The sequence below is a fragment of the Glycine soja genome, chromosome 3 (genome assembly GCF_004193775.1).
Source record: "Glycine soja cultivar W05 chromosome 3, ASM419377v2, whole genome shotgun sequence".
Taxonomy (NCBI): Eukaryota; Viridiplantae; Streptophyta; class Magnoliopsida; order Fabales; family Fabaceae; genus Glycine; species Glycine soja.
Window position 1 is genome coordinate 16,717,315 of NC_041004.1, and position 12,329 is coordinate 16,729,643.

At 33.6% G+C, this 12,329-nt stretch overlaps 2 protein-coding genes across 2 annotated transcripts; both read right to left on the minus strand.

Moving 5' to 3' along the window:
• Positions 1-773: 773 nt before the first annotated feature.
• LOC114406209 (auxin response factor 9-like) lies at positions 774-5,421 on the minus strand. Its single transcript, XM_028368850.1, has 14 exons — positions 5,008-5,421; positions 4,784-4,914; positions 4,509-4,604; positions 4,075-4,131; positions 3,822-3,974; positions 3,640-3,724; positions 3,440-3,530; positions 3,138-3,302; positions 2,932-3,048; positions 2,785-2,857; positions 2,553-2,706; positions 1,860-2,461; positions 1,569-1,756; positions 774-1,397 (listed from the first exon to the last, which is right to left on the minus strand). The coding sequence occupies exons 1-14, from the start codon at positions 5,033-5,035 to the stop codon at positions 1,262-1,264; spliced, it is 2,076 nt and encodes a 691-aa protein (XP_028224651.1). The 5' UTR covers positions 5,036-5,421; the 3' UTR covers positions 774-1,261.
• A 4,734-nt stretch (positions 5,422-10,155) lies between these two features.
• On the minus strand, positions 10,156-11,136 carry LOC114404995. The gene has a single exon (XM_028367699.1). The coding sequence runs from the start codon at positions 11,134-11,136 to the stop codon at positions 10,156-10,158; it is 981 nt and encodes a 326-aa protein (XP_028223500.1).
• Between the last annotated feature and the right edge of the window lie 1,193 nt (positions 11,137-12,329).

The following is a 12,329-nucleotide window of genomic DNA, read 5'->3' on the forward strand; positions in this document are numbered from 1 at the left end:
TTAGTAAAAAGGAAACTATTTTAAAAATAATATACATCGTATTACTCTAAGGCAACCTCGGTTGGCTATGTATATGCATTTTGTTAAAGAAGGAATTAAAAAAAAATTAAAAAAAAATAAAAGGCTTCACGTTACACACCAGTCTTGAGGGACTATAAACGGTAACAAGTGTATTTCTTTTTTACTGAATAAACGGTGACAAGTTAATAACATGTTGCACATTGACAATAAATTACACTTCTAAGGTTTCATCAACTCCTATTAATAGGAATGTTACATTCATCCATGAGCGAATTTTTATCAAAAAAGTATTTAATAATACTCAAACGTAGCCTAGTACAAAATACAATCAGAAGCAGTTAGTAATAAAATCTTATCTAACTTCACTTAATATATTTTCATATACATTAAGAGTTATTTAATACTTTATCAATTAACTACATTATGTTTTTCAAAATATAAATAAATATTGGCAATTGACTATAAATTTACATATCTATAAATATTCAATTTATTTTAAATATTGCATGCATGATCATTAAAATAAGCCATGATTCAATAGTTAAATTTGTCAAATTTGTAAATGTTCACGACTTACTCTTAAGAGTAAGTAGTAGTAGGTCTTCTCCCTTCTCTACGGAGATTTGAGTGGTAACATGACATTTTTACTGTTGTTGAATTTTGAGGGGTGCCACCACCCTGCAAAATTCAACCCATTTGTCAGGAGAATCAGTGACTCACTGGCACAGTGGACCACTGTATTTTCTGAACAATACAATTGAAGCAATTTAATGCCATAATTTACATTCACTGATGACAGCAACAGACATTGACTCACCAATATTAGAATTTTTAGAGGGTAATAACAAAGTGCACATTATATGCATACAAAGCACCAATGAATAAGCCCCTTAACCAAAAAAGGCAAGTCTTTCAAAACATCAAAACCCCCAACATTCTTCTTCCAACTTGACATGAATATTCACATATACTAAGCCTAAATTTGCCATCTTCCCACTTACTAATTTATTAAAGAAATCTGTTTAGGTCTTTTTTTTTCTAGCACAATTAATGCCTGGTGGTGGTGTCTCTACAAATTAAGTTACAATTAGCTAGTGTCTCACATCTGATAACATGAAACTTACCCCAGCCCAAATAGACCAACTTCCTTCCCACAAACAATTTGAAGCAACAAGAAGGATCAGCATTTGGGTGCTGCTGACAAACAAACGCAAAACCACAGGAAAGAATGTCAAAAGTTTCAGGTTTCGGTTGTGTCTGAGCTTATTACAGTCCCGTCTTCCACTGAGGAGATCGGCAGTTTGCTTCCACAACTCATCTTCTTCACATCCTGGCTGGAACAAATGAAGATTCTTCTCACCATATTACAGAATTCACTGCAAGAAAATATGATAACAATCAGCATAGTGCTACAATAATTTATGATATTATCCACTTATACTTTTTTCTTTTTCTTTTTTTCCTCTCCAATTCCCTTATTGAATCAGCACTGTTATTCCTACGACTTATTCTTTCAACAGAAACATTGTGTTTAAATAGATACTCACGGCCATGGATCATCTCCAACAAGCATCATGTCACCTTCATCGTCAGTGAAGACAATTTCCCACTTATTCCGGTGTTGAAGTTGTCCCTTTATGTCAAACATCTCCTCCAATTCATTTATAAGTTGATCATATCCATCCAACATGGTCAAATCGACAGCACGACCCACTGCAACACCTTGCATTTGAACCTTTTGGCAGGTTTCGAACATCAATGGAAAACTCAAGTTAGAAATAATCTTATTAGACCTGTAAATCTAAACAGTTTCTAAACAAACAGTCTATGTTCAACACCTTGGTTCGACTTCTACAAATTTGCTTGCTCTGAGTCTCTTTTGGTGATACTTGCTGCTGTTCTTGTTTCCTCTCCTTGGAAGAAGCCATTGGTACATCCGACAGATGGCCAGCATCAGTTCGGGTCAAGGTACTGGTGCAGCCTTCAGTAGTAACTTTGGGTGCATTTCCTGCTTGTGCAGATGCCTTCTCTACTGAAGGAGAGTTCCTAGAATGATCAATAAGATCAATTCCAAACAACCGATAACTTGTAGCAGTCTCAACTTTGCTCTCCTTGTCAACTTGGTCAAGCACGTGATCATTGTTCAATCTGGATGAGTGAGGCTTTGAAACAGGCCAGGCTGAGACACTCTTGCTATCATCTGTTGCGTCCTGAAACAAATGAGACGGACAACTAGAATGCGGAGAAGATAGCCAACTTCCTTCTGTCTGATTCCTTAACATAGCATTGCCGCTGTTGCTTTTACTATTCATGTCAGTTTGCATATGATGCCATGTACCAGTACTGTCATTCCGTTTGCTTTCTGCCAAAACATTTTTTTGTGCCATGTCAGCCTGTTGAAGACCAGCATCCCAGAAAACAGAAGCAGCAGATGTTGTGTCTATAGTTTGAAAGTAATTGTCCAGTGTCAAACGAAACCAATATAATTCAATCAACATAAGAAATGAGGAGTTATTACAATAGTAACTCACCAACATCTGGAGTTTCGCTGGGTGGTCGTGGCCTTTTAGTCTTTACCATAGTAGGTTGAACTGAGGGCGTAGAAGCAGAAGCAACGAAGGGTTCAATCTCCCATGGTGAAACCCTATCAGGTCGGGGAACAGCTGCAGGTTCATCCCACTGAACCTGGAGATTCACAAAATATGAGAAACATATGATCACCAAAAATAAAAGGAACAACTTCAAAGTGAAAGATGAGAATACCTTGAGTGATCGCCATTTTGAATTTACCCAATGAGGAGAAATATCTTCCACTCCAACTATGGTACCCGAAAATCTGATCAACGGTGTATTAGAATGAATTGGCATGAAACACATAAATACACCAACTAACTTGATAAATTTTACTACCTTTTGTCAGTCTCAGCAGAATCATCCCCCTCAAATCTCATCTTGAGCCTCATGCCAACACTAAACCTGTTCATAGCCTCCAAATACTTGTTCACGCTGATGATGAACTGGCTCGTCCTGAGCAAATAAAATTCATGTCAACAATCAACCACTAATTATTTATCACCAACACATTTTCTAGTTCTTGAAACGAGTAAAATTTCTACCTTGGCTTGTAATATACTACGAAAAGAGTCTGAGTTGCAACAGCATGAGAGGCGGTTGCAAGAACTCCCAAGTGCATGCTCTGACTAGAAATCACTGATGAAGGCATGCTACTTGCTTGGCGAGCTAGACGTCTTACGCCCACGCGTAATTCCCCATTGTCCCCTCTACACACAAGATCTTAGTTAAAGTAACTAAAGCATAGCAAAACAGAACATATCTTGCATGAATTTACAGTATAAACCCAGAAATTTTTTAAACAGTATGAATAAAACTAACAAAAATAAAAATAATTAATGTTTACCTCAAAAACACAAAGGTATCTCCAGCAACTAATCTCTTGGAGGTCACAAAAGTACTCCAGCCAGTCGTGAGCAAGTGCCTGCGCGGCTGACCTGATAAAAAAGAAAAACAAGTTCAAGGTAAAATCGGTAGGCAATTAGAAAGTTAAATCACAATTCACAAAGACCGAAAAGAAAACTTCTCAATTCTTATCTCCTTTACCTCTAAATATATGTTTAAAGCGCCATTCGTAACCATGAAGATCCTTTGCAACCAATTCCTGAGTTGGTGTTGGTTGTGACATGTCCTAATAAAACAAATCCAAACATAGTTTTCCAAAATAAGACAATCTGAAAAAGGACACAAACAAGAAATTCAACAAAAAACAAAACCGATCACATTACCAACGCAGGAAGGCATTCCATGGCATGTTTCCTGAGAACAGAGAAGCCACCATGGGTGCTGGTATCTGAAGCTGTCAAGACCTTGCTGAACGAGTGAACTGGTGCTCTTGGAGGTTCAGCAGTGCACGGGTCAGGGTTCATCGGCTCATCTTGCTATAACACATTTATCCCATTAGAATCTAAACAATTGGGGAAAAGAATCGAAGGTTGATCATGAAAATACTGAAAATCGAAAGGGCATCTACATCCTTACATTAGATTCCGGCACCAAAGTGATCTGCGCGTAAACCTCATCCGTTTCTTGCTCAGCCTAAAACACGCCAAAATTCAAGGTAAGCTTCCATATCCTTTACCAGTTTACCCATAACATAATAACCAACGTTTTAAAAGACGGTCCATGACAGCAATTTTGACTACAACATCAAGGTTTTTGGAATCTACATAACAATTGCAGTCACATCAACCTCATTTGTCCACAATTTCTCACAAGTCACAACAAGGGTTGTGTCGTAATTGCCACTGCAACCACAATTTAAAACCTTACATGATAACAGAAACTCCAAAAAAACCAAGATGCCCCCTTCCACCATCTTCCCAACACAACCAAACAAGATTCATTATTTCCCATTCACACAATTCAAAAAAAATTAACAAAATGAAGGATAATTGCAAGAGAAAAAAAAATACCAGCAAATGAACGTTCACAACTCGACAAAGGATCTTCGTGGGAAGCTTCAGCAAAGGAATCCTCTGATTCAGTTCCTGGTTTGTTGAAGCCTCTAACTACACCACCACAACAACCATCAACAACAACAATAAATTGAAAAAAAAAAATCAAAATTCAGGTTCTTCTAGCCGTTTCACGTACAAATCTCTCAAAACAAAAACAAAATTATTTCTTCATAACAACACACAACAATTAAAACAAAAACATTAAAAAATATATCCTAAAAAAAATTTACTTGCTCCATGTGGCCTTGTGGAAAATAGAAGACTCTCTGGCCAACACGAGGAACATCCACCAGTGGTCCCGCGCAACCCTTCCACAGCGGCTCGTACATCTCATCCTCACCACTATAACCAGAACCAGCCACTGCCAAAAAAAAAAACTTTAATCAAAACAAACAGAAAAAGAAAGAAACATCAAATTCCACAAAAAAAATAAAAACATTCATTCGACACCCACCTTCACCATTCGCCGCGCGGCTCAACATGGTTCAACCCAAGTCAACGCCCCAGAAAAGAAATTAAAGAAAATAAGAAATATTCACGAAAACAAAACGATTCGTTTTGTCAAGTTTTGTCACTAATCTGAATAATAAGTGAATCCCCTTTACGAGATCCCGTTATTACAAAACTGAGAAGAAGACAGCTTCTAACGTAAGAGTTAAAAAAAACAAAAAAGAAAAACTCTTCAGAAGATGAAGAAGAAGAAGAGGTTCCGTTGAACGACGACGACGCTGTTGCGGTCTTTGCCTGTGAAACGAAGGGAAGAAGAGAAACGGCGTTACTCGGTTGGAATAATGAATGACCAAACTAAACTCTCTTTCTCTCTCTTTTTTCTCCGTTGTAACGAAGTGAGTCTCCTTTTGTTTATTAATTTATACATAGTTGTCCAATTTCGTTGCCTCATTTATTTATATCTATTTTTGTTATTATTTTAATTTCAACTTGTGTGTGTCGTGTCATGTGTGTCGCTTGTGTGTTGTCTATTCCCACCGGACACAAGAAACAAGCCTATTTCAGTGGCTGTGTGACTTGTGTGCTAGTTGTTACTAGACATGCTTGTTATTTATACTCGTTTTACTTTTTTACATGATGTAGTTAGTAGTAGTACCAAATAATTTTTTTGGAGTTTCTTTTCTAAAGATTAATTTATTTATAAATTTTCTAGAAATTAACTATATTGAACAAAATAGTTGAACCGTTAGCTCAAATTTATTAAATTATAAATATTTAATAAAATTAAATATTGAAGTAATTAAAAAATATAAAATAACATAAAATAATAAAATTATGATTTATTTAAAAAAAGAAACATGAAAATTGAATAAATATATTAAAAACTAAAAGTTAATATTTTAAAAAATGTTACTCCAAGCAATATTTTAAAAAAACCGTTAGAAATTATTAAAGTTGTGTTCGACAATGTTATTTTTTTAGTGAATTCTTAATAGTTTCTCGCATTTTTTAAAACCTTAACTTAAGTAGTATTTTATAAAACATTATTTTTTAATTTTTTTATAATTTTTTCCACTTTTATCCTTAATATATTAATTCATTTTTCTTATTGTATTTTTTAAATAAATTATGATTTTATTATTTTTCTATCATTTTACACTTTTTAGATATTTCAACTTAATTTTATCGAATACTCCTAATTTAATAAGCTAATTTTTCAGCTTCCCACTACCAGTTAATTTTTTCAACTTTCGGTTAATAGTTTGTTGAACATAACCTAAAAAGTTATTAAAAAAAAATTGTTTACCAAACAATTAACAAATTTTTCATCTAGTTAAAAAAGTTAAAAATTAGTTATAATATCTTACCAAATATGACCTAAGTTAGATACATTTTTAAAATGATTATTCTAAATATTAATATATTTATTATATATGTTGCGTAAAAACTCTTTTGTTTATGTACCAAAACAAATGTAACAAAATCTTTTGTTTGGTTCAATTTCAATTTATTTAAAAAAAATAAAAGAGAAAAAAATGGAGAGAATAAAATACACTTTCTTTATTTAGATGAGTGGAAATTAAGGGCAATAATGGTAGTTAAATTTGTGGGAGTTGTTACTAACGTAGTTTTCCGACATGGACTACGAAACGGGAGGGGGAAATAGTGCCTTATTTCTTTTTTGGTGAATAATAGGCAATTTACTCCTTTTATAAGGTGAATAATTCATTCTAAAATATTTTTTTGGAAGATAAGTACATACTACTTTGATTATTTTTATTTGTCGTCTAAGATTATTTTATATAAACAAAAAATATAATAATCTGTTAGTTTTATTAAAATAGTTGTGTGATTTCTTATTTACTTTTTTTTATCTCACTCCACCATAAACACATGTATAAAGTAAGAGTATAATTCATAAAATAGCAATTAACGTGATGTTGAATTTTATAACAGATAAATAGAAACATTTTTTTCAAAATCCGATAATTAGAAAGAAACGGAGGGAGTATCTTTTTATGCAAATTATCCTTTGTTATTAGTTTTAGATATCATTAAGTCATTAGATCAAAAATTAATTTTACTTATGATATATGATTATTATTTATTCAAGAAAATTTTGCTTAAAAAATAAAATCAAACATTTATTTTCATACTAAATAGATTGTTTTTCAAGTATAAATATAAAGAAATCTTATCATGACGTAAACTTATGAATTATGAAAATTACCGAAAAGGTTTTTGTATCCATTGAGTGATTATTAAAGTACACCGTGACATAGTGTTGCTATTAATTTTCTGTGAAAATTTCAAAATGGTAGTAAATATAGTATTGAAAATACTGTTGTAAATTAGTACTACTAATGCGAAGGTAAGTTTGTAAGTAACAAGGTTGGTCCAATAACAAAGTTTATATCTCAAAAGGAAAAATATGTGAATTTGATTTTAGCAATCAACGTGAGAATCTAATTAATAGGTCATTTAAAAGTAATTTTATAAGTATTTTTTGAACTTTAAAATCTAATATGTTCCGGATAATTTCCGACACTAAATTCACCTAAAAATTTTGTAAGAAATGTTTATTGGAATTTTCTAATTCAAGTGGGTATCTTCATAAAATTATGGGCGAGAGTTTCAAGAAAATTCATGATGGTTAAATTTTGTAAGGATGTCAAATTTAATACGGGATGAGGTGAAAAAGATTTCGTCTGAGACTTCGTTTGGAAAGAAAATGAAAAATAGAAAGAAAGAGAAAAAATAAAGACCAAAAATAAAATAAAAATAGGATAGAATTTGCACTGTTATATGGTTCTAGAATAAAATAAGAAACGAAATTGGAAATCATCCTTTTATGGTATTTTTTTTATATAAGAAATATGAATTTATATTATAATGAAGGGAGTACTAGGAGTACTCCAACCCATTGAATGTCTCAGATGAGATAGTTTCAAACTTTACTACATAGAAAAGGTGAATTCCACCAATTTGAAATATTCAATCCACCTACCCCTCCTACCTTTCCCATGAACCAGGCCCAACATATGTGCTTAATTTGATTGATAGTCTTGGGAATGTCTTTTTCCTCCTCCTTGAAGATGCTATTATTGCTCACCTGCCAAATGATCCACAAAGTAGCCAACCAAAACATAAAGGGCACCTTGTTTCTGCTAGTGTTGTATTTGAGGAGCCTATCATATTCCCAAAAATGTTGAACTCCCCCCACTGCTATAACATCGACAATCCCAATCCAGCTCAAAATTTCTTTCCAAATACATTTAGAAAAATCACAGTGAAAGAATAAGTGTACAACATTTTCATCACAAGAATCACATAGAGAGCACCTACTATTATTAATGACCACATTCCTTCTAATTAAATTATCCTTGGTTGGCAATCGATCCAATAGTAACCGCCAGCAAAACAAAGCTACTTTGGATGGCACAGGAACTTTCCAAACTATAGATAGTATATCCAGTATATCGCTATTCATTTGTGTTTGATTTACCAAAGACATGGCAAAAGAATAGCAAGAACTTACAGTGAATAATTTGGAGTTGTGTAAGGACCACTTCCACCTGTCATGAGATTCTGCCACTAGATGCACATCAACCAGAATGGTCTCCAAAGAGTGAAGTGACTCTTCCTCATTCGGATTTAACTGTCTCTTCCAAGTCAAGCCCCACGTCCATTGGTCTCTCCTCCATGAACCTGCGTTTCCTACAGACACCAACTGCTGAGATGAAATTGCAAACAGCTCCGGAAAAGCATCCTTCAACGACTCGGACCCTAACCATTTATTATACCAAAATAGAATTGATTGTCCATCTCCTACATCACAACTCACTGCTCTTTGAAAAAAATTCTGGTTTTGTGACAAATCTTTCTCCAACAACATCAAATCCCGCCACCATATTGAATCTTTTGTGCCCCATGATCGATCAAGACTACAAGTTTGCTTTGCTATTAAATTACCATATCTAAAAGCTAGCAAATCCCTCCAAAGTGCATTATGATCATGAATACACCTCCACTTCCATTTAGCAAGCAAAGATATGTTGAAAACCTCTAAATTCTTCACACCCAACCCTCCCTCTTTCTTCGGTTTGCAAATGTCTTCCCATGACACCCAACAAATCTTCCTTTCCTCCTCATGTGATCCCCACAAAAAATCTCTCTGAATTTGTGTTAGTTCCTTAATAACCACTTTAGGAGCTTTGAAAAAGGAGAAAAGATATAGAGGTAAACTTGAGAGAACCGAATTAATAAGTGTTACCTTTCCTCCGATGGATAGATTACGTCCCCTCCAACAAGACAATTTAGCCCTCATAGAATCCACCATCGGTTTCCAAGTCGATCTTCGCCGCGGGTTGGCACCAACCGGAACACCCAAGAACTTAAAAGGTATTAAAGTCATACAACAAGAGAGAAAGATTGATGCTGACTCTAGAAAACCTTCGTTGATATTCAAACCAATCAACTTACTTTTGTGGAAATTGACCCGAAGACCAAATACTAACTCAAAGCTTCTGAAAATAGTTTTGATGCTCCACAGATTCTTCCAAGACCCCTTATCCAATAAAATTGTGTCATCAGCAAATTGTAATAGAGACAAGTTCAAACCATCTGCCACCTGATAACCATCAAAATTTCCAACCTGAATTGCCTTTTGTACCAAACCAGAAAGTCCCTGTGCCACAATGAGAAATAAAAATGGAGATAGTGGATCTCCTTGTCTTAAACCTTTATGAGCTGTGAATTCATCCGTGGGGCTCCCATTAACCAAGACTGACATAGAACTAGAAAAAACACACGCCTGTATCCACCCAATCCATCTCTTATCAAAACCCATTCTGTTCAACATGTAAGTCAAAAAACTCCAGGAAACCGAGTCATATGCCTTCTCAAAGTCTACCTTAAACAACAAACATTCATCCTTTCTACGTTTGGCAAGATCAACTGCTTCATTAATCATCAAGACACCATCTAAAATTTGTCTTCCTGAAATGAAAGCTGACTGACAAGGAGATATAAGTTTAGCTATTACCTTCTTTAATCTAGACGCCAACACCTTGGAGAGAATTTTATATAGGCACCCAATCAGACAAATGGGCCTATATTCCTTTAGATTATGGGGGTTATTTACCTTTGGAATCTAAGCCAAGAAGGAAGCCGTAATAGCTTTAGGAAGCACACCTGTGATCTGAAATTCTTGTAAAAATTCAACAATATCATCCTTGACAAACTCCCAACATTTTTTTATAAAGCGCAAGTTGAAACCATCCGGACCAGGGCATTTATTACCATCACAACTCCACACTACATCCTTTATCTCCTCCTCTGAAAATGGTGCCACTAAGAAAGAATTTTCTTCCGACCCCAAAGTCTGAAACTCTATCCCCCCCAACACCGGTCTAGAAAAAGAAGCTTCCTTGAATCCTTCCTCAAAAAATCGACGCACTTCCATCTTCACTTCCCCAACCTGTTCCACACAACGCCCCTCCACTTGTAAGGATAAAATTTGATTCTTTCTCCTCCTATCTTGAAGACAAGAATGAAAGAATTTTGTGTTATAATCTCCTTCTTTAATCCAACGCAACCTAGATTTCTGTTTCAACAAGCTCTCCTTCATCATTAGTTGTTGCCAAAATAATGCCTTTGCTTCTTTCTTCTTCACCACCTCATTAAGATTACACCCCTCCTCTATGCCTCTGTCCAACTTATTCATCTCAGCCACTATATTTTCTATATTAAGGTCTAGCCACCCAAACACCTCCTTATTCCACTTTTTCAAACTCTCTCTAATAATTTTCAGCTTCTCCTTTATGACATATGCCTTTCTTCCAGTAATCTGAATCTTCTTCCACTCCTCAACAATAAAAGACTTGAAATCATCATGTTCAAGCCAACAGTTATTAAAACGAAAAGGCTTAGGACCCCAATTAAGATTAGAACATTCCAACCATATGGGGCAATGATCATAAATGTCTCGTTTACCAACCCTCTGCCCCTTTTCTTGCCATAGATTCATGATGCCATCCGAAACAAGAAACCTGTCCAGTCTACTAGCAGCAATACCATCAGAGCAGAAATAAGTAAATTTATTCCCATGCAAAGGAGGATCGATAAGATTCATTTCATTCACAAAAGCAATACCATCCTCTTATGGTATTTTTAATTTCACCTCTTTTCTTTTCTGTAAAACGAACACAACTTGATGTTATTTGGTTCGAGAATAAAAGAAATCAAATTGAAAATTATCCTGTTATTTCTGTCTGGGGACAAAAGCGAAAAACATAACAAAAAAAATGTGATGAAAAAAATACATTTGTCGTTTATAATATCATCCTTCAGAATGTTAACGACACAGAATAATCGATTTTTGAAAAATTATATTTTTCATCAAACATAAAACTATAAAAGCTGTTCGTTGAAACAAAATAATCAATTATCAATAATAGATTTGAAGAAGTATCTCATATATAACTCTTTTTTCATTTTCAAGTTACATCAAAGCAAGTCCACCGAGATTGTGAATGTTAAGCAGCAGTACACACCAAACTTTAAAAAAAAATGAGACTGTAAAAATCTGGACAACACAATTATCACAATATAATATGCATTGAATCATAAAAACAGAAAATTGAGATTCCGAAATCAATATATGAACTTTACCAGCCTGTGATCCGTGTGATATAAGGTGCATTTACGTGGGTAGTAAAATGACAGAATTATATATAGATATTTGCAATTTTATTAGAAATGTTTTTAAGATCATTTTATGAATTAATATTTATTATAAATATAATTATAATTTATAAGCTGGTCTATCTAAATATAACTCTTCATAATAAAATGTAAAAAAGAATATACAAATTGTTATCAATAAGCATAGATAAACATAGACTTCAAGTAATAATAACATAAGGCTTCCCACTAAAAAAAATAACACAAGGCTTATTTTCTATTTATAACTAAATAATGATAAGTAGTTAAACTGTATGCAGCTTTTTTTTTTTACTGGAATTGTATGCGACTTTTTCATCCAATATTATATCTATACATACTCAATGTGTTATTTTATATGAATATTCATAAAATTCTTTGAAAAATATCTTTAAAATTTTAAAAAGAATTGAAGTTCTGTAAAGGAAAAAAAGTTTAGAGTGATAAAAAATTTCATAAAATATAATTTATTCAATTAATTATAATGGAAGGAAATTAAAACAATAAAAATATATTGATTTTTTTAACTAGTTTAAATAGTTTTTTAAAAAAGAAAACACTTCCATGAAACTTAACTAATATTTTTGTCAAATAATATGAAAG

Coding starts and splice junctions, on each gene's coding strand:
- LOC114406209 (XM_028368850.1), bottom strand. CDS start 5,035: ATGTTGAGCCGCGCGGCGAATGGTGAAG. Junction 3,303..3,439: donor GATACCTTTGTGTTTTTGAG/GTAAACATTAAT, acceptor TCTTGTGTGTAG/AGGGGACAATGGGGAATTAC. Junction 1,757..1,859: donor TTTGTAGAAGTCGAACCAAG/GTGTTGAACATA, acceptor ACCTGCCAAAAG/GTTCAAATGCAAGGTGTTGC.
- LOC114404995 (XM_028367699.1), bottom strand. CDS start 11,136: ATGAATCTTATCGATCCTCCTTTGCATGGGAATAAATTTACTTATTTC.